The sequence below is a fragment of the Ictalurus furcatus genome, chromosome 12 (assembly GCF_023375685.1).
Source record: "Ictalurus furcatus strain D&B chromosome 12, Billie_1.0, whole genome shotgun sequence".
NCBI lineage: Eukaryota > Metazoa > Chordata > Actinopteri > Siluriformes > Ictaluridae > Ictalurus > Ictalurus furcatus.
Window position 1 is genome coordinate 4,883,126 of NC_071266.1, and position 22,711 is coordinate 4,905,836.

General features: G+C 39.3%; 1 protein-coding gene and 1 long non-coding RNA gene across 2 annotated transcripts in view; one reads left to right on the top strand and one right to left on the bottom strand.

The window, feature by feature from the left end:
- The window catches only part of ptprnb (protein tyrosine phosphatase receptor type Nb), a 28,666-nt gene extending 12,846 nt beyond the window's left edge, over positions 1 to 15,820 (bottom strand). The window contains exons 1-13 of the mRNA XM_053638043.1: positions 14,059 to 15,820; positions 13,764 to 13,814; positions 11,839 to 11,949; positions 11,407 to 11,512; positions 8,869 to 8,992; positions 8,426 to 8,753; positions 6,832 to 6,969; positions 6,684 to 6,718; positions 6,199 to 6,482; positions 5,916 to 6,002; positions 5,057 to 5,136; positions 4,782 to 4,846; positions 52 to 255 (exon numbers count right to left, since the gene is read on the bottom strand). Of these exons, the coding sequence (XP_053494018.1) occupies positions 52 to 255; positions 4,782 to 4,846; positions 5,057 to 5,136; positions 5,916 to 6,002; positions 6,199 to 6,482; positions 6,684 to 6,718; positions 6,832 to 6,969; positions 8,426 to 8,753; positions 8,869 to 8,992; positions 11,407 to 11,512; positions 11,839 to 11,949; positions 13,764 to 13,814; positions 14,059 to 14,101 (1,656 nt within the window). The 5' untranslated portion in view covers positions 14,102 to 15,820. The remainder of the gene's footprint in view (positions 1 to 51; positions 256 to 4,781; positions 4,847 to 5,056; positions 5,137 to 5,915; positions 6,003 to 6,198; positions 6,483 to 6,683; positions 6,719 to 6,831; positions 6,970 to 8,425; positions 8,754 to 8,868; positions 8,993 to 11,406; positions 11,513 to 11,838; positions 11,950 to 13,763; positions 13,815 to 14,058) is intronic.
- LOC128615730 (uncharacterized) lies at positions 4,330 to 6,399 on the top strand. Its single transcript, XR_008387264.1, has 3 exons — positions 4,330 to 4,670; positions 5,078 to 5,319; positions 6,321 to 6,399. It is a non-coding gene; the product is annotated as an uncharacterized LOC128615730 (long non-coding RNA).
- Positions 15,821 to 22,711: the final 6,891 nt, after the last annotated feature.

The window sequence follows — 22,711 nt, forward strand, 5'->3', positions numbered from 1 at the left end:
TTTTTGACGTCAAATATAGTTCAGCGTGATGCAGAAAAGATTACCACTTACCTGGTACGCATAGTGTGTGGCACTGCCTGCCTCTGGACCCAAGCCTAACTTCCTGGAGGCCAGTTGTTGAGCATGGCTACGCAAACATGCGATGGTTAGTGAGCCCACTAAGAGCCCACCCACACAAGCCACGCCCACAAACATAAGGAACACCCACTGGCTACTGCTGTGCACACGCGTTGCCACTGGCAGCCCATCATTTTTCTGTAAGAAAAAAAAAAACTCAGCAAACTAAAAGAACACACAACCCAACTCTGTCTACACTATTTGTAGTGTATATGTGATAATGATAATTTTGACGTTTTCAATGTGTTTGGAAAAAGATTGGAAAAACTATATACTCAAAACTCATTTATAATGATAACGCAGTCGATACGTTATCATTTCTATAATAACAACTTGCTTGCATGGGAGTTGTATGGTGGATGCGCCACATAAACTGAGTGAAAAATGTGAAACTTAACTTAACTGTAACTTTTTTTTTTTTTCCTTCACAGTGAAAATCTTCAGGACAGAAGATTTTACAGTTTGTCTATAACATGACAAGCTGCACTTTTTGTCATATTAGCTTCATAAAAGAGAAAAGGTGGCTGCTGAGACAATGACTGTTTATACAGTAGCTGTTATAAGTGACCATCCATCCATCCATCTTCTATACCGCTTATCCTTCCTTCAGGGTCACGGGAAACCTGGAGCCTATCCCAGGGAGCATCGGGCACAAGGCGGGGTACACCCTGGACAGGGTGCCAATCCATCGCAGGGCACAATCACACACACATTCATACACTACAGACACTTTGGACACGCCAATCAGCCTACCATGCATGTCTTTGGACTGGGGGAGGAAACCGGAGTACCCGGAGGAAACCCCCGCAGCACGGGGAGAACATGCAAACTCCACACACACAGGGCCACGGTGGGAATCGAACCCCCGACCCTGGACGTGTGAGGCGAACGTGCTCACCACTAAGCCAAAAATTGTAATCTGATTACATTGCTGATTACTGCATGTAAAAAATAATCAGATTACTAAACGACTTTACTTTCAAGTTACTTTCAAAACCTATCAAACCTACAAAAATACACTACAAAGTGAAACTGAAAGATAATTCTTTCAGTAATTTTAGTGCACGTCAATGTAGGATATGATCAGAAAAACTTGGATTTATCATAAAACTTGCCTCAGGTGTTGTCACTGTTTGAAAGACTACCAGACCGATAAAATATAATACTTTTCTAACTAGGTTAGTTTGGTGTCACTACCCAAAGCGGAGACACAGCTAAGCTATAGTTTTAGCTGCTACAGTGCCATGCAAAGTACATGATCTTTCCTTATGTTCTACTCATATCATGTTCATGTAAACTAGAACTCATATAGACATTTACACACCTCGTTTTCCTGCTCAGCTTCAGAGGATGTTACTGTTTCAGTTTCAACCCCTTTACTGCTTTAAAAAAAAATCTGCGTATATCCATTTTCCCCTGACACTGACTGTGTGAGCTAGCGTTTGGCAGGATTGAGAGTGTTTCCATGTATTTTCCTGTAAACTCGGTCTGATTGGTTTCGCCTCCGTTCACCGAAGATATAAAATTACAGGCGGTCTTCTTTTACTGACGTTCAGTTACGTAGTGACAAACCGCTCCAAGTGGAGAATTATACAGGGCTAAAAAAAAAAAAAAAAAAAAAAAATCTTCGGAGCAAAACATGATTTATTTTAAAAATTCATTTTACTTAATATTGTTTTCTTCACAATAAATTTGTAACACAAGTAACGTAATTTTATCGAAATCAGTCATTTTAAAATGTAATACATTACATTACTGCATTACCAGAAAAATAATTAGATTACAGTAACATTGGAGAGTTACACCCAACTCTGTTCTTTACACATTTCAAACATATATTGATGCAACTTTGGCTTCAGTTATAAGTATGTTTCGAGTCAATGCGTTTTCCTTTCTTTTTCTCAGCTAGAAGAATCATCTCAGAATTCTTTGCCTGTGTAATCAATTAAACGCTACAGAAGCAGCGGACAGAGAATAAGCTGAACAACGCTTCGGTATACATTTAAGGTTTGTGTGTGAATGTTGCAATGTTACAATGGAGCCTAAATCAAGCTGACAGGTCGATTATGATTTCTCACAGCTGCACGCATCTTAGGTGTGTATAGTTTTCCAAGAAAAACAACAAATTTAGTGAAACCAATCCATGCAAATTACAGCTTTAGTAACGGATAAGTATCCCTGCACCTCTTTTCAGTGGAGGAATGAGTTAAATCCTGGTTCTATCAAGAGACCACCCAGGCAACTCTATTCTGCTAGACCTTTTTCAAAAGAAATGGAATTAGAGGAGCGGGAAAGCGGTAACGGGAACACACACACAGGACAGATCGAACGTCTCAAAAGGAGGTTGCACCTCCCACCCTGTTGTCTGGGTTACCATGAGCCTCAGTGGGGGCAGTAGTTGCCATGGTAACATCAGAATGCCTGATGTAAGGCCTTTGGCCATCAAAAGTGACAAAAAGGGATGAGAAAATGTGTCAAATGAAAAGAGACGTGAGGGAGAAATAGGAAAGAGGTGGCAGGACTATTCTGTAGTTCAACTCCTTCTACAGTTGTATAGTCTGAACTGCAACTAATCATTCCTAGATCTGAAACTCCTCCTGAATCCTCAGCTCAAGATATGCTCTCATTTTCTATTTCTGCCTCTCCACTGGTATGAGGCAGAGAAGTCAGGGCATTACATCACCGTGTTCGTGGCAACTGCGCTGACCTTGTCGCCACAGCAACCGCCTCACCTGACATCACTGTCTGTGAAGATATTGCAGCGAAGTGAGGTGAGTGCACTACAGGATTCCCTTGCCTTCATCCAAGAAATCGCTCGTTTTATTCCCTTTTCTACAATAAATGTGGATTCACTTATATATTTATGGTTTTGCTTTATTTGTTTGTTCATTCCTTCCTTCTTTCACTCTTCACTCAAACAAAAAAAGAATCATACATAAATAAACCATATCCAAATCATTTTTGTCCCCCTCAGAATTAGACAATTAAATAGTAATATTATATATGAATGAAATTACACAAACAACCTATATACACATAGTAAAAGGCTAGAATATTCAGATATAATAAGGAAAAAAAAGAATCTTATATTACTCTGTACACACTTGGACTCATATTCTCAAAATTAACAGTATATATGCGTATGCAACCTAGTTTTGCGTAATTTCTTTTCTTTTTTTCTTTTTTTTTTACTTTATTTAATAGTCTAATTCTAAGAAAAAAATGATTTGGATATGGTTTATTTATGTATGCTTTTTTGTTTGTTTGTTTGTTTGTTTTGAGTGAAGAGTTGCATAAGCATATATACTGTTAATTTGGAGAATATGAGTCCAAGTGTATACAGAGTACTATAAGATTATTTTTTATTATTATTATATTTTAATATTCTAGCCTTTTACTATTTGCTTTTAAGTTGCTTGTGTAATCTCTTTCACACATATAACTTTCCAGTGGTAACGATTTTATACACACTATGCAAACAAGTAAAAACCTTAAGTAAATCTTATCATATATTTGTTTACATACATATATAAACGCAGCTTAATTCCTTAATATTACATTTCTTAAAATGATATAGGGCTTGAATAGTTTGTCACAGCTGGACTTTTGAAAATGGAGCATCTTAATCGTTCCCTCTTTACAAGATAAACATACAATTAAAGCATTAGTGAAGTTTTAAACTCACCTGAGCAACAAACACATTCTTTCTCTTCCTGTTCGAGACAGTTGACTGTCAGCGTCTGCGATAGGCACAAACCCAGACCGGCGGACAAACGTGAAGCCCTCAAGCGATATATACATACATACATATATATATATATATATATATATATATATATATATATATATATATATATATATATATATATATATATATATATTAGCCTTATTCGCTGGTTCTTAGTTGCTGCAACCCAAACTGAGACTTCAGACAAGACGAAATCGTCACCAGGGATCGTAATAAATCAGCGAAACGGAACACCGCGCTGGAACAGACCAGCTTGTAGGACGCCTCAGCTCGGCCGCGCGCGAACGAAATCCCGCGCGCGCCTGTCAGTTTGACACTTATGAAGTCGTCGTCATGGCAACAGAGAGAACGGTGACGAGGCGGGATAAAAGGGAGGGGGGGCGGCGTTAATGGCTCTTCAGAGAAGCTCTGTCAGGCTTTGAATGACATGAAATGAGGGGGGGGGGGGAATGCGACGAGAACAAATGAAGCGAAATACTAACTGTATGACGCTGGGCTTATCTATGTGTGTTTTCTATCCATACAGAGATAGCTGAAAATTCCTCCTGAGTCTAAACATATAATAGGGTTAGTAATGTCAACAGGAAATCTGGTATCAGGACCAAATTGGCTCAAAACCAACCAGCCATTTCTAATGCTTGTGCAGTGTTTGGGCTTTGCGTTCAAAGTAGCCCAGTTGTAAGCTCGGCTCCATATCATGCCAGAGACGATCTCACGAAGCGTGAGCTGTGCCTGTGCTCTGGCAGCCAGATTTGGATGAGCTCATCGGCATCATTCCAGGGCGGTATGTTGGCCAGACGAAGTGGTAAGAACGGGCCAGCATTATGCTGTTACACATTTGCTATCAGGGACTATGTTTCCTTTGAAGATATATCCATATGTCCAAACCTTCTGTAGACTTTCACTATAAACTTACCTCTCCAACACCTGCCTGGAGCACATTCAGGCCAGTTTCTGACTCTAGAAAGTTCTTCTCAGCCACTGTTCAAAACAACAGTAGAGAAATGAGAAGACATCAATCAGAACTAAACTATTTCATGAAACACTACTGGATAATCGTTCAGAAATGCAAATACAGACATTTGTGTGTAGCTTCACAAAGGTAGTGATGGTGTTTACTGTGCATGGTGTGGATCAAATGTGTGCTTTGTTAACTGACACAGAATTGCCATCATGTTCTTCCACACTCACCAGCCTTCTCCGCCACTTCAGCATTTGACAGGTTTTGGCTATTCGGGCGAACTTGGAACGTGAGAGCCGGACCTACCACGCTGCAAACAGAAGTTAACAGTCATGCACCCAAAATTAGGACAAGCTACAGAAACACATGGAGGGAGGGAGAAGGTTAGTGGCAGAGTCGAGGATCAGGGGGTCAGGGTGCGCCAGAGATGAGCTTGATTCATGCCATTCATTCGTTGCCACCCAACGGTTCTCCACCGCACTGCAGACCACAGGTTAGGCCTCCACCTCACCACAGCTTGCGCTCGGGATTCGAACAATTCATATTGTCATGTTAGAGCGATTGCGTTTGAATTAAAGAGTTTGAAATATAAATAAGCCTCATAGACTTATACATTAGGCTTAGACTTGATTCTGTTCAGGCCAAAATTGCTCATGGAAAATTTTATACTGACATTGGAAAAATCATAAAAATTCATATGCACGGCTAAATTGTTCCGCAAATCCATTCGTAATAATCACCTTTTTTTTACATTGACAATGCTCACACCTTTTTGACCTGAGAGTAACAATGTTCCAATAAAGGGTTAAAAATGTGGACTGTGGAAAACACAAAACAAATGGGTGATTTTAATTGAGGGCTATCTTCTATCTGCACACACATTTACAAGTGGTGAGCTTTTATGTCTCTATTTATATTAAATATAGTTTATACGGTAGACAATCAAAATCAGGCCTAGCCATACCGGCCATTATAAAATAAGCGTATTGCAAGAAGATTAAATTAGGTGCCCAGAGTCAATGAAGACAACATAAGGCTCAAGACTATTTTATGGGCTTGGGATTTTCCTGACACAGTGACTGACATTACCTGATGTTGATAAAAGAGCCAATGGTGAGATGGATCCTCTTAGTCAGGGCCACCAAAAGACGAACAGCATCAAAAAGAGAGAGGGGACTGCAGAGACACGCATTGACATGCCACATACAAACACAAGCACCACAAAATACATAAAAACCCACAAACACAGACAAATAATCCATTCAATGTGAAGGGTTTTGATGCCATTAAGAAGAATGGGATGGATGAATGGCAAATGTGCAGTGAGTTACTCAAACAGTTTGGAGATGAAAACACATGGCAATGGTTGTACCTCTTGTTTGTAACAATATATCCATACTCTTCTTTGTATTTGGTTTGATTCTTCGCTGGTGTTACACTGGGGACTCCTTTCCACCCCTTTTCCTCTAACTTCCACCCTTTATCTTGTTTCAGCAAAGCTGCAGGAGCCTCTACACTGGCCTCCTCTTTAATATTGTTGTTCTGTGAAGATCCACCAGTCTTGGGATCCTCCATAACAGAAGAGGAAGATGAGGAGATGGCTGGTACTGGAGCTTTGTGCACCATGTGTGTCATTTCTCCCTCAGTGATCTTCATCTATGGAAAGGAAATAGACCAATTTAAATTCAATTTGTTGATTTGAGAGGGAAACACTATTGTGGTCAGTCATGTCCTATAATTCATGAATACACTGCTGGACATGCCAGTCAATAGCTACTGTATCACCTCCAGATACATGAGCAACAGTGCAAATACAGGTCTACTAGCTTGTGTAATTCTTGGATAAAACAAGTTTACCGGTTTCTGTGGGGTGGATGAATCAACAGAATGATCTATGGAAAAAGAAAGAATAAGCAGTTACGACTGTGCTGGCGAAAATAAACTCACCCAACTCAAAAGCTTTTTCCTTAAATGAACAAATTAACAGTAATTAACGGTAGATCACCCTGGTTGTGTGGGATCGGAGGTTCATTCTGCAAGAGATCCAGGACTGTAAAGAGACGTTCCATCTCTCCAGGGTTCAGATGAGTCAGATCAAAGCCATGCTGCAGTAGCAGCTCATTCAGACTCTGCTGAGTGGGGTCTGCACAAAAACAGTCAACACTCAGAAAGTACCAGCAATTTGCCTTCTTTTACTTGAATTTTGCTTCATGTATTTGCTTGATACTTGGGATTATTTAGCATGTTCGTAGCTTTTGAATACATTCATTTTACATTCAGTCCTTGAAAAAATCCTTATGCCTGGGCCACACTAGCATATATGATCTTAACCCTTTACTGCATTGTGTTGCCATATGGCAACAATTAATTTATCTCCAATTTTCTGATAGGCAGTAATACAAAACTACTATTTCCCTATGTAACTGGAAAAAGGGAATTGTATACATTTTGTGTTATTTTTGACTACATGATACTTTACACCATTGCACCCCTAAACATTTTTTCAATGTATTTTTTTTATATATTACTTCAAGTACATTAATTCAGTTAATAAAAAAAACAAACTTTTTTTTAATGTAAATGTAATAATTCATGCAGTAGAAGGTTAAACATTTCTCTATCAAGATTGTGTAAGGTGTGTCTCATCTTAACCACACTCCAAGTTGATTTAAAGTCATAAATATTAAACATGTTCAATATTTATTACTCAACATCCTGTAATGTGGGGGGACACCAGCGGTCTCATGGGAAGACATGAACTTAACAATAGCCAACAAGAGTTGAACTAAACAGGTTCTGAGAATTCTAACGGTCAGGACTGTAATTTGTGTGCATCATCTGAAAGTAGGAGGTGTTTTATTTTTTGGCAAATCTTCTAGCATGTAGGGACTGAAAGACTGATGACTGAAAGACAATCTAGGACATATAATCTGCGAAGTGTGCCAATATATGTGATTTATAAACACTAGAATATTATAAATCTTCTAATGTGGCCCAGCATGGCTATCATGTAGTATCTTTAGTAACACGGGCAGCGCTACTGCAAATATTGTTAGATCTAATGCATCTGTATTCTTCAGAGTTGATTCTTCTGCTGGCTACTGTGGTCACATCAGAGCGTTACATTAGTGATGCAGGCCAGCACACACGTCAATACCCATACCACTATGTAATGTTTCAGTAATGAGATGGTATGCAGATCAGGAGCGGTTATTCTTTTCCTCTGTACTTTCTTCATTTCATTTTTAAGCAAACAGCGACCTGACTTTCATGAATTTCTTCATATTCCTTAAGATTATATTCTCCTCTTTAAGGTAGTCTTAGACTCAAATGTGCATGGCTAATGGAGAATCTTTTTTTAAACATTAAACATTCAGCACTTTAACCTCATAGTCTCTTTTACAATGCAAATCCAATTTGATTAAGATCAGAATCAAAACAAGAATTATATCCAATTATGGACTGCACTATATGTTGTATCCTATGGCTACTAATGCATCTCTTGAATTTACTGTAGCAACACCAGAGGGAAAAAGCTCTTTTTTTTTTTTTTTTGCAAGCCTTAACTACAGTTAACCCACTTCCCAGGACCTACTCACACTCATCATCAGGCCTATACTCCTTGGGTGACTTCTTCTTCTGATCCTGGCTACTAGCACCTATGTTCTGGGAAATGTAGTCTTTGCTGTAATCCAGTGGGAAGTCCAGTTCCTGGAAGAAAGGTGAACTGGACAGAGGTGTCGCCACCCGGTGGCGAGTGGTGGGCTGTGCAGGAGAGGAGAGTAGGAGAGACATCATATCCTGAAGCAGCTGTGCGTCCTTATCCAGAGCATTAGGGCGAGGCCTTGTCACTCTGGAGGAGGATGAGGGGTACATGTTTCCATCCACAAGGTTTAGAGAGCGCTCCTCTTCATCTTGGTAACCATACTACATGGTGAGAATATGAGCAGTTGGAATTAATGAAAATGATTGAAAAGAAAGTATTGTTTAAAAAAAAAAAAAATACTTTTGTGATTGTGAGTACTTTTGTGTCTATTCTAACCTTTTGGTAGGTATAAGGTTCCAGGCTTTGCATGTGAAGGGAGGACTGGGGAGGATCAACAATCATGTAGTCCATGTATCCCTGCAGTTTGGGGTTTAGCTGGTCCGCTGGCCTTCCACCAGATCTGGGCAGGAAGATAAAAAGAATGGATAAAATAAGGTCTACACTTTGCTTATGAGTCAAAGTGCAATTCACAGCACCATGTGTTCATTTTCAGTGACCATGTTAGCTGAAAAAGCTCTGCACACTCAGATCGGCCACCCGCGCATTCTCAATTAAAGATATTGTTTAAACGCCATAACACCTTAAACATGCTAAGCGTAAGGAGTTCATTTCTAGCAGAACACAGCAGCAACCAACATAAACAGAGCTAACTAAAATGTTCCGTGACACCTCTGATTGGTTAAAACTAAGGTGGTTATGAAAGGCTACAAACTCCTGTTAAAACAGCATCTTTTTGCGATGTAAAACACTGAACCCATGATAAATCATGTCACAGCTTTTTCAACCTGTAAAAAATAAAGTGAAAAATAAATCGAAATGTTTTAGGGGGGAAAAAAGAAAACTTACAATAACCTGGTTGTACAATAACATGCCCTGTTTTATCGATCAGAAGAGGGGTTAAAAAGACTTTCCAAACATTACATGTACCATAGTACACATGTCTGGCCTGTGGGGTAGGGTGGCTAAATGGAAACCCTCCTAAATCACTCCAAACCATACAGCAAACATCCAAATTAACAAAGGAACGGCTTCGCTGAAAGATCAACATTTCGGAATGGCTCAGCCAGAGCCCAGATCTGATTTCATTGAAAATCTGTCAGGTGACCTAAAGCGGGCCGTGCTCAGGGGACGGCCTTACAATTTGACAGATCTAGACTGTTTTTGCAAGGAAGAGTAGGAAAATATTGCCAAGTCAAGATATGACAAGCTGATAGCCTCTTACCCAAAAAGACAGAGTGCTGTAATAAAATCAAAAGGTGCTTCAACAAAGTATTAGTTTAGGGGTGTGCACACTTATGCAACCAGGCTTTTGTAAGTTATGTATTTATTTATTTTCCCTAAAAAGTTTCTGATTGTGTTTCACTTTATTTTTAAAGGTTACAATTTTACCTTAAAGGTAACACCAAGATTAATCCTGTCAAAAAGTTCAGGCATGATTGATTGATTGATTGATTGATTGATTTATTTTATTTTTTTCGTGTTGTTTTTACATCACAAAAACCTGCCATTTTATCAGGGGTGAGTAGACGTATTATATCCACTGTATCTATCAAAATAGGTGACTCATTCTTGTATCCGTATCAAACGGTACCAAAAAACCTGTACTTGGTCTTGGTCTGAAAAATAAAATGTTATCAATGCAGCCCCAGCTGAAAGAGAATGAAAGCTAGATAGATATAGGAAGACATAATTAAAACGGAAATGAATACATGTGACGAAGGACGAGAGTAGAATCAGAGCTCTAGCTCGAAGTCACTACTGTTAAAACAGTATGCACTTGTTATTTAATGACATCGATGACTAGTGGGGTTAATGAGGACCTGCTTATTCACCCTGGAAGTGGGAGCTTGGACATGCATTCTTTAGTGTTGTGGACAATGTTAGGTTGTTTTGTGGGATAAAGGACGTGGAAAGTAAACAGATAGAGTTGAGAAATCAATAACAAGTAGATTGAGTTTCTTTCCTGCGAGCCTAGTATCTGTGGTGCTAGTAGCCTTCGGGAAGTCCCAAAATGAAATCGTACATGTTTGCAAATATAATTTTAAGGAACGTATTTGCCTTTACCTGTTATTCAGCTAGTCATCCTCCTGTTTGCTTTTGCTGAGGCGGAAGAAGACAGGAGGGAAAGATCACGGTAAATGGATAAGGATGACACTGGATACTTCCCTAGAGATATTACTTACAGAGTTACGCAGATATCTGAGGGGATAAGGCTGATTGGTATGGGTTGATGTTCTTTTTTTTTTTTTTTTTTTTTTTTAAATGAATTGGTCTGTCAGGGAGGTCAGTCCAGGGTAACAGCACTGTTGGTAGGAAAATGGACTGTGAGTAGGATAATGTATTGTCCATACAAGAGTGCTTTCAGGTCTGGGTGGAGTGTTATATTATGCTTTCCAGTGTGAACTGAAATTTGAGGGAGAGTGTAATAGGAGCTGATGGAGTTTTAAGATTGATTTCCTGAGGTGATTCACTTAATTTACTACATGTAACCTATTACACAGAGTAACCCTGGCAATGCGCCTTTCTTTTTGGCATAGATGTGGGTTTTTTTTTTCTTTTCTTTTACATATGAGCTGAAATTAGCCCCGCATAAGAAATAACACCAAGATATATCAAGTGTTGTAATGTGTATCACTGAGGATTCTGAAAATCGAAATATTGAGATCTAATTGGGCCTTACCATTGGACATACTGTGCGTTTTTAGAATGAGTAGGCCACTTTATGCATTTAATGGCATAATTTCTGTTCCATCTCAAAATACAAAAAAAAAAAAAAAAAAAAAAAATCAACCTTTCTGTAGCTATAAATCTTACTTGACGGAGGGAGCGTTCTTCACAACAGATGACAGTGGGATCTTCTCAACCATGCTAAGTTCCTTATCTACAATCGATTGGGTGGCTTCATCCTGCCAGGTCAGCCCTACAAAAAACATTGGACAAAAAATGTCAGGACGAGTCAAGTCAATGACAACGACCTTATCAGTCAAGACAAAATATGCCAACTGTATCAATAATAATAATGATAATAATAATAATACTAATACATACATACATATGACCTTTGTTACCACGGTAACTTATTTAAATTTTTTATGTTAACAGATGGAACATAACATTTCATTGTGGTGTTTATACCGTGTGCTGTTCTTAATACACTGAATACACTTATGAGCCCAAAGGAGCCTCTGTGGTAAATCCTTATAGATACAGGATCAAATACCCATTATGAAAATGTGTGTGATGGACCTTTTCTCATGAGCATTTGCAGTAAAGTCTGTAGTCTGTCCAGTAAACCCGCAGTCACCCTGTAGCGAAATCTCTCTTGCTGCTGTGTAAGGCACTGCCCAAACAACTCATCTGGAATTAAAGAGATAGCACATAGGAATACATGCACATATGACACATATCCATAATGTTGCAAAACTGGTTGCATAAGATGATGAGTGCTATCTATCTCACTTTGAACAGAGCATAAAATTATCTACAAATGGCATCTACTCAATTATTACCTTGGGTGACATTTTTTACTTAGTCATATTGTTGTAAATGTTGAGAAGAGTCACAAGACATCAGGCTGTTTTAATGTAAATCGTCAGTAGGCCTGACTCAAAGAGCATTTACAAGGCTTCGAATACTTCTTGGTGTTTCAAAATGAGTACTCAAATACTCATGCTCAAACCACCATTAAAAATAATAATATTTACGTTTCATCGTTTTATGTTCATTGCTGAAGGTCAAAAGATATCCCATATGCAGCAATGATACATCAACTGTGTTAACAGTAATAACAAAAATGATAGAAAGTCACATGTGAGTCTCAGCAAATAATAATCCAAGACACTCTCAGACAGTACAATATATTTTAATAAAATGCTTAAAATTTTACCACCATTATACCTTTGTGCTTTCCTTTCCAATTTATCAGTAATATATTCATCTGATGTTTATGATCAGTATGTGTCATTAGAAGGTAGCACACGATATAGGTCATATGACAGTCTTCCTGGAAGTTGAGTTTGGAGGAATTCTGAATGGCCAGCAATTTGAACATATAGTGCATTATGGCACAGGTTCCCAACCCTGCTCATGGACTATCCCATATTCTACACATTTTATTGTTTCCACTGCTCCCGACACACCTTATTCAACGAATCAGCTAATTAACAGTCCGCCCTGAGTTAAAGTGTGTGTGTGTGTGTGTGTGTGTTAGAGCAAGGAAAACATGAAAGTGTTCAGGAGAGGGGGTACTCCAGGGCTAGGTCTGGGAGTCTGTGACATATGGCGTAGAAAGTGTAAGAATTGCACGCTATAGGGAGTAGGAAGGAATAGACTTACGAATACTAAATAGCGAAACAAACGTCAATGTAACGAACGAATACTCAAGTATTCATATTATTCAGACCATCCCTAGTGATCAGCTAGCACATGAGCATGTTTCTTTACAGAGATATGCTATTTATTTCATTCAGAAGAAAAAAAGAATTCAAATGAACCCAAATACACATACTAAGAACACATTCATTTTGCACGGTTTTAATACACAGGATGTGTGGAGTTATATATTATTCTTCAACTTAAGTAACTGAGGAAATTTCACTATGACTCATTTTCCTTCCTTCCATCTCTCATCTCTCCCTTACACAGAACCTTGTAAGAAGGATGTTATGTTTGCCTCAGTGATGTCAAAGTTGCCATAGAAACGCTGTAAGGTCCTCATCACTGGGTACAACCAGGTGATTATAAAACGCAGTGTTTATGGGGTAATTTGTTGCTTCTGTGTAAGTATTTTACACACATAGAGGGGCTTTTCCCAAAGAACATATGCACATAAATTGAAAGAATGGAGTATAAAAATATTATCAGGACATGGAAAGATTTCTCAGGTTGTGCGAGCTTCCGGTCAATTAGTCCAAAGAGCAAAAACAAATTCAGAAAAATGAAAAGGGAAGAGATGAGAAATGTATTCGAGACTCTTAGATGAGAACCATGTGAACCATGACAAACACAGTGTTAAAAGCATTGGCAGTTCCAAGCATGCGATTATTAGAAATTCCTTTTTGGATGCTTAACAGTGTCTTTTGAATTCGGAAAAACTCGACTTTAACAGGTGATCAGTTTAAAAGATGTGTTCAGAGTGGGAACAGGGAAAAGATGTCTGCTTGAATACTCACCATCCCAACAGATCTGCCCACTGGAGCAAAGCCCCCCATCAAACAAACAACCTGAGAGAGAGGGGGGGGGGGGGTGAGAAGTGAGTGCGAGTGAAGAAAAAACAGGTAGATTATGCATGAGAAAGAACAAACAGAATGACAATAGACACCAGATGACAGAAGACTCTAAGTAACTGATAGTGAGAAGGTAGACTAATAATTGGCTCTGGAGACAACATATTGGGGTTTCAAAAAGCAATCACGTATGTGTGTGTGTGTGTGTGTGTGTGTGTCCTATTTGATAAGCAAAAGTGACCTTTAAGCCTTTCTGCTACCTGCCACAATGCAGAGAATCTCATTCAACAAGTGACTGACCACCTGTCCATATTAATGGTGAATTTCCAGTAACTTAACCCTTAACCTCAGCAGCCTAAACTGATTTGCCATTGGCAGGCTTATCAGGCACTATGGTACCATAGTAACAGACAAACAGTGCTTACAAAGTGCACGGTCACCATCCTGGAAAGAACAAACATCACCAGACCTTGTTACTATAATATGAATTGTGAGGTCAAAATCTCAAACGCACAGAGACACGGATATCCTGTTCATTTCCCCATATTCATAGCTGTTTAGGCTGGGATAAAATATAGAGATTTTGTGCACAGATTCTATGCATAATTAATTCTAAGTACTAAACTCCGTTATGGAGTAGGAGTTCCCTGACATTTTCCTCTGTGTTCTGTTTTTAGAGCCTGCAGTGGGCACCTCCTCTCTACTTCATCTGTACTCTTCTGGGGCTTAGAGAGGGAGTATGTGTGAAAGAGAGAGATACAAAAAAAAATGAGAAAGACAAGGAGGGATAGAAAATAAGAGAAAGAAAGATAGGCAGGAAAAAGGTGAGCAGAGGAGGAGACACAATACAATACACTGCCCTCCACTAATATTGGCACCCTTGGTAAATATGAGCAAAGAAGGCTGTGAGAAATTGTCTTTGTTTAACCTTTTGATCTTATGTTAAACAAATTCACCAAAATACTCTGCTCTCATGGATATCAAACAATTGCAAAAAAAAAAAAAAAAAAAAACCCCACAAGTTTATAAAAATTAAAAAAAAAACCTTTGTTAAATACAGGTGAGCAACAGTTATTCCACCCTTTTAGTCAATACTTTGTGCTACCTCCCTTTGCCAAGATAATGCCTGATGAGATTGGAGAATACATGGCAAGGGATCTGAGACCGTTCCTCCATACAGAATCTCTCCAAGTCCTTCAAATTGCGAGATCCAAGTTGGTGGACTCTCCTCTTCGGTTCACCCCACAGATTTTCTATGAGTTTCAAGTCAGAGGACTGGGATAGCCATGGCAGGACCTTGATTTTGTGGTCAGTAAACCATTTCTGTGTTGATTTTGATGTACGTTTTGGATCATTGTCCTGCTGGAAGAGCCAACCACGGCCCATTTGAAGCTTTCTGGCAGAGGCAGTCAGGTTTTCATTTAATATCTGTTGATATTTGATAGTCCATGATGACATGTATCCTAACAAAATGTCCTGGTAGAAGGAAAAACAGCCCTGAAACATAAAGAGCTAAAGAGCCACCACCATATTTAACTGTGGGCATGAGGTACTTTTCTATATGGCTACCGCTCTGTGCGCCAAAACCACCTCTGGTGTTTATTGCCAAAAAGACCATAGAACCCGATCCCATTTGAAGTTCCAGTAGTGTCTGGCAAATTAAAGATGCCTGAGATTGTTTTTGGATGAGAGTAGAGTCTTTTTTCTTGAAACCCTTCCAAACAACTTGTGGTGATGTAGGTGACTTCGGATTGTAGTTTTGGAGACTTTCTGACTCGAGGACGCAATTAACTTCTGCAATTCTCCAGCTGTGATCCTCTGAGGTTTTTTGGCCACTCGAACCATCCTCTTCAAAGTACGTTGAGCCAATATAGACACACGTCCAATTCCAGCTTGATTCATAACATTTCCAGTTGACTTGAACTTGTTCATTATTGCCCTGATGGTGGAAATGGGAATTTTCAATGCTTGTGCTATTTTCTTATGGCCACTTGCCATTTTGTGAAGCTCAACAACCTTTTGCCACACATCACAGCTATACTCCTTGGTCTAATCCATTGTCATGAACGACTAAAGGAATTTGGTCTATATTACCTCATATTTATACCCCTGTGAAACAGGAAGTCATGGTTGAACAATTTCCTGTTCCTAGTCACTCAGGTGTACTAAAAAATATAAAATATCAATGGGAATATACTTCAAAAATATTTTCTCATATGAATTCATAGAGGTGCCAATAATTCATGCACACCTATGTTTAACAAAGATTATATATATATATATATTATATATATATATATATATATAAACCTGTGTTGTGTTTGCAATTGTTTGATATCCATGAGGGCAGAGTATTTTAGTGAGATCGCAATGTTAAACAATAAAGACAAATTTTCACAGCCTTCTTTGCTCATATTTACCAAGGGTGCCAATATTAGTGGAGGGCACTGTATATGGTGGGCCAGATTCTTATAGTTGCATATTGTTAAATGTATATTATTGCACAGATTCTCTGAATTCTCTGGAACTGCACTGGAGGGATGAACACTGTTTTTCAAAAATATTCCCCCAGTTGTTTTTCCTGATAATGGTTGTGTAGAGTGCACTCCAAAAACTCTGATTGGTCTCCTACTGGTTTGAGATCTGGTGACCGTGAAGGCCATAGCATATAATTTACAGACTCATCAAACAATTCTGTGAGTCCCAGTGGCCTCATGGATGGAGGAGGTCATCCTGGAATAAACTCCTATCACTCTAAATGTTTCCTCATAAGATGAAGGAGGTCATTCAGAATAACATTGTATTGATATGCAGTGTTTTATATCTAAGGTACCATTCTTTAACCATGTCTCTTTCCAAATTTTTTAAATAAAAAAATGTTTTTCTGTTAATGAATCGCAGTTTATCAATTGTAGTTGATACTGTATATGTATATCCAATCTGTTTGTGAATTCACAATGTAACCTTCAGATAACCGGCAATAAATGAACACAAAATTTAAGAGCAGACGTTGATTTGTTATTCGTCAGACTGATTTTTGTCCAGTCACTTCACAATGGACTTAGTGTAATGTATCTGTTACCTAAAATGAGTTTGAAATCCCTGGTCTAAGGAGACCAGTGAACCTAAAATGGCCCCGCAGCATAACAGAGCCTCCATTTCCCCATTACTTTGTCTCCCATCTGTATGCTTGAGAGTATAATAGATAATGTTTGTGTTCTCTACAATGGGGCTGTAATGAGGTGAGCACTCAGCAAAAGAAACAACTCTTAAATGTAATTAACTACACCTCTAAAGGCACCATCACCTTTGTCTCCTAAGCTTACACTAGTCATTCAAACGACCCAGACAGATGGATAAACAAATGTGCACAAAGGCACTTAATCTCTCTTGCTTCTTTGTACAAGTACACATCCAGTAATGGGCAACACAGCAAACATGTCCGGTCTTCAGATACAAACAGACTTATTATTTTTTTTCAGCATTTCCGTTTTGTTCTGAACAGACATGTAAACTGACATTCCCACACTGATGGTGTGATGTGAGACAACTCATTGGGGGTGAGTCAGCCAGCAGAAAAGGCCAGATTGCAGATGTAGAGCACATACACATGCCAGAATCTGAGGGTCTCTCCCTCTCAGAATATCACAAACAAATACTGTGAATAGCTGACTGGTCTAACATATGCTTTGGGAGTACAAGGCGTGTTAAACAAGGGATTTACACAAAACACACACACACAGAGATCTTATAGGCCTGTCCTTTGTATGTGGGACCAATAGGATTGCAGTCACTATCCATGGTGCTGAAATAAATTTGTACACAGCTGCATGGCCATGCATTGGCAAGGTGAACTGAGCTGACGCAAACTGTATTTAGATCCAGAGACATGGGAATTGGGGGGTGAGGGAGGGGGGTTACACTTAAACTGGGGATACTGGAATTTTAAGCAGCATACATGTGAATTGTGTTACAGATCTAATATTATGTTAACAGTTGCAGCTGGAATTGCAGCTACAGGGATCCTGAAAGTCTGTGGTGCTGCAGCACCCTCAGCACCCCCACTTGCCGCATCCTTGTTTAGATGCCTAATTTTGACACAAAAACACATGACAAAACCCAAATACCAGTAACATGATTCAAGTCCATATGTTTGCTCAGATTTTCTACAAACTAAAAACATCTCCAAATAATTTGTTCAAGCTCAGTCTTCAAAATCAGATACTAGTGAATGCCTTAACCCGGGGTTAGGCCATGCGATTTCAGCAGTCTTTTAAGATTATTACTTGTCACACTTTTTTTGAGTGAGATGAGATGATGTAATGAAATCTTGTCTGAATTCTATTACAGACTACAGTGTGATAATGTTTCTCCAAGTCGGATTTTAAAGAAAATGACCACAATCACTTTACGTTTAAATCCAAGCTCATGCATTAAAAGAAACATTCCTGTGAGCCTGAGGCAGTAAGAATGTTTTTCCTTTAGCATGTTTCATCTATAGCCATTACAGTATTTGCAACAGTTCTGTGAGTTGACGTAATCCTATGCCGTCCTCCTATTGATGGATTTTCAGCAGTCAGAGCATCGTAGCAGCAATCACACTCAAAGATTTTAATACAATAAATTCAGACACTGGAAGAACTTTGTTGCTCTGAATCAGTTGCTAGTGAGCACATCATATCATGCGTTCCGAGGTCTCGACCAACGACCAAAGAATTATTTTACAATATGAGATTTTTCTCTGCAACAGCAAAATCACGCTGAAAATTGCACAGTGTAAACCCGGCTTTACTTATCTGGATCAAAGACTTTAAGACTGAAACAAAACTGGGCAAAGATGTGCAGCTCTTCTTAAAACCAATCGAGGTTACTGATTTGGCGCACTATATACAACAGGCCTGTAGTGAATGTGAATGTTTATGAAGAGTTTTTCATAAGTGCATTATATGCTGACAAACTGAACACATTATTGACTGGAACACAGTAGATCTGCATTACTGACTTAACAGCTTGCCATATAACATATTGTTTACAGCTATACTTAAAACTGACATCTCTCTCTCTCTCTCTCTCTCTCTCTCTCTAAAGAGAGACAGATGATTTTCTGAGACATCTGTTGGGGTGTACTCATTTATGCTAAATATATATATATATATATATATATATATATATATATATATATATATATATATATATATATGTGTGTGTGTGTGTGTGTGTGTGTGTGTGTATATATATATATATATATATGTGTGTGTGTGTGTGTGTGTGCGTATATATATATGTATATAAAAGCTGATCCAGTCGTTGATTTATTTATATTTACATTTATATTTATGCACTCTCCATTGACAGACTGAACACATCAATGACTGGATCAGCTTTGCTTCACGGATGAGTCATAGTGCATGCAGAAGGGCCTGTGGCGGAAGAAAAAAGGGATGCCATCTTTATTACAGAAACTCATCTCTTTTGCACCGACAGAAAACGCAGGGTAAGCTGTCTAAATAGCTTGCCTTGCAACAGTTGTTTACAACAACAAAGTCTTTGCCAAGTCCTGGCCATACAGGAAATGACACAGTGGTCCTGCTTAGATGTGGATTCTCAGAAACTGAAAAGATAGGGATATAATAATAATAATAATAATAATAATAATAATAATAATAATAATAATAATAATAATACAGAGCTCTTACTTGGGTGATATGTCAGTGTGGATAGATTTTGGTCTTGGTCACATATTTCGACACCAAGCATTATTTTAATAGCCTTCTGACGTCAAATCTATTACCTGGTTAAAAATATACACGTAGAACGGACAGTGCAGTAACGTGCAAGTTCTAAGCTGTCATTACAGCTGCAGTCACGATGAAGAAATGCAATAAATGGCTGCAAGAGAAGAAACATCCCGAAACTGTTTGTTTTTGGCATCTTGACATACAGACTCATGCATGCAGGAAATCTCATCACCAAACAAGCAAATCGTATCATTAATCATGATCAGGTTTTTTTTTCTAACTTTACCCTAAGCGTGGTGTGAGCTCCATGGATGTAAGAGGGCTGTTTGGGCACACACTGGTTTTTTAGCGCAAACCCGCAGCCCCTACACTACAGCAGTGTGCGTGTTTAATGACGTACCGTATGTGGCAGAAGTGGTGAGCTGCTGACATGCGGTCATTACAGCGAGGAGCATCCAGACGCGCAGGGACTTCATGTTCACTTCGGTCTTTCTTAGACTCACGCCGACATACCGACTCGTTATTAGAGGCTGCTAAAGGAGAGAAGCGATGCCGACGTGTAGGGTATAGAGTCCAGGACGCACGCACACGCACGCACGCGGTGTTTCTATGAAAGTGCACCGAAAGCGAGTGACTGCGCGAAAGCAGCGCGGTTTGCGCGCAAAGGAGGGAGGGAGTGAGGAGGGAGGAAAGAAACCTCGGGAAAGTTGCCTTGAAAATTCCTCTCAGCCTACGTAGGGAAAGTAAATCAGGTATAAAGTGACTTCGGTACATCAGTATTTCTGCCCAATATAGCAAAAACATCTATAGGTTCAAGTGCTGTTGCAGTTCTACACTCAGACAGTTTTTATCTTGTAGTTACTGTAGATCCATCAATTATCTTTAATGTTTATCTGGGGAGCCTGGAGCGTATCCCAGGGGACACCCTGGATAGGGTGCAAACCCATTGCCAAGTTATATATTGGCGTTTTATCAGGCCGCCTTTCCACGTATACTCTGGACAGCTGATGATCTTCAATGGTCCAGTTTGGGTGAGCCTATACTACGCCCACTGTAGCATCGGATTCCAGTTCTTGGCTGATTGGAGCGGAACCCAGTGTGGTCTTCTGCTGTTGCAGCCAATCCACCTCACGGCTTTGGTGTGTTGTGCATTCCGAGATGCTTTTCTGCTCAGCATGGTTGTAAAAGTGCTTATTTGAGTAACTGTCATTCTCTTGAGTTCCTGTCAGCTTGAACCAGTCTGGCAATTCTCCTCTGACCTCGCTCATCAACAAATCGTTCCCCCCCTGATGTCTTGGGATTTTCCACACACACCATTCTGTGTAAACTTTAGGCTAGAGACTGTTGTGTGTGGAAAATCCCAAGACATCAGCAGTTTCTGAAATACTCAAACCAGTCCATCTGGTAACGATAACCATGCTATGGTCAAAGTGGTGTTATCTCTTTCATACTGCACTGCACTGCACTGACATTGGTGTGTTTTAACAGTGGTGTGTGACAAACCCAAGCCCTGTAAAGCAATCCGATTCTGTTGGCAGACACGAGCTTCCATGCTGTGCGCACTCAGTTCCAAAATCAACTATTTTGGGTGAGCTGCCAGGAGGTTCACAGAAGTGCATTCTAACAGCATTTAACCGCAGTAATAAAATAGCCAATATGTAGTGATGTTATGAATCAGATTTTGCTTTAACTATGGAAAAGATGATTGGTCAACCAGAAAAAAAAAAAAAAACAGAACAAAAAAACACCCACACAAACTGGCCACTGCCATGTCAGCGTCACTGCTGTGCAGCGAATGGTTCTCTATCTCAATATCTGGTCAGCAGTAGTCCTATGGTTGTCCTATTCATATGATGGGTTTAGTTTCAGATGGGCTACAATCAATGATTGCATACCTACACTGTGCATCTATCAGTGCATTTACATGGACAACAATAATCCGATATTAACCCGATTAAGACCATACTGTGATTAAGAAACTAGCATGTAAACAGCAATTTTTAATTACCTTAATCTGATTAAGGTCATACTTGAAGTAAGCACTAATCGAATTATGACATGTGGAGTATTCCTGTTTTAGTCATATTATCGAGGTGTATTACAGACATGTGAACACCTTAATCATATTATTAACGCCGTGTGAGAATTTTCACCGCATTTTGCGACAGGACACGATCACACACGGCCATGCTCAACATTTTACGTTGAACAAGAGAGTTCGGCTGCGTCCCAAACCGCGTACTTGCCTACTATAGGCCTGTACTGTGGAAAAATACATGTATCTCGGCTACTATATAGACGGTAAGTATGCGGTTTGGGACGCAGCCCACGGCTTCAAGCAGTCGTCTATTTGCACGTACAGCATGACAAATAATTAACCGCACTTGAAGCGTTCGTAAAAAAATTAAATGAAAACACCCAAAACTGTATACGGTACCATAATGAGGACGAACTGTATGTTGATACGTGAAATTCTGGAGGGACGTCGGACGGCGTGGCGCGGTGACGTAATGACGTGTGCCGTTAATCTAATTATGTTCTATAACATTTAAAACGGGTACATGACAGGAGTATTCTAAAAGCGACTCATGTAAACACCTTAATCACATTATTATCTTACTCAGAGTAAGGTCAATAACTACATTACTGCTGTCCATGTAAACGTAGTCTACGTGAAGTGGAGAGACCAACAGGCAATACCATTTAATACAGGATTTCAGAGTTTGTTTGTGATTGTTGCGGCCAAAAACGTTTGTTTTGCTGCAGGTATTTTCCAAATTTGCAATGCAAGTTGCAGAGTTTTTTTTTTTACTTGAATGGGCGAAATCGCAATTGTAAGAAATTGTTCTCACAGTGATGTTTGTTGGTAAATGAGACCTTTTAGCTGTACTCATGTTCGAAGTGCGTGAATCGAAGAGTGCTTTGCGTGATGACATCACTTGACGCGTCTTGGACCAAATCATTTTGAAAAATTGCAGAGTTTGCTTGATTTTGTGTTCATTTCTGTGATCGCAAAATCAGGAAATCCTGGAGTGACTGTTTAACGCATCTAACTCTAGTCTCGTGGAGCCACTGCCCTATAGTTTTGGGGTTTTTTTTTCAATATCAAGCAATTTGTGTGCAATCAGGTGTGCTAGGACTTAAAACTGTATGAGT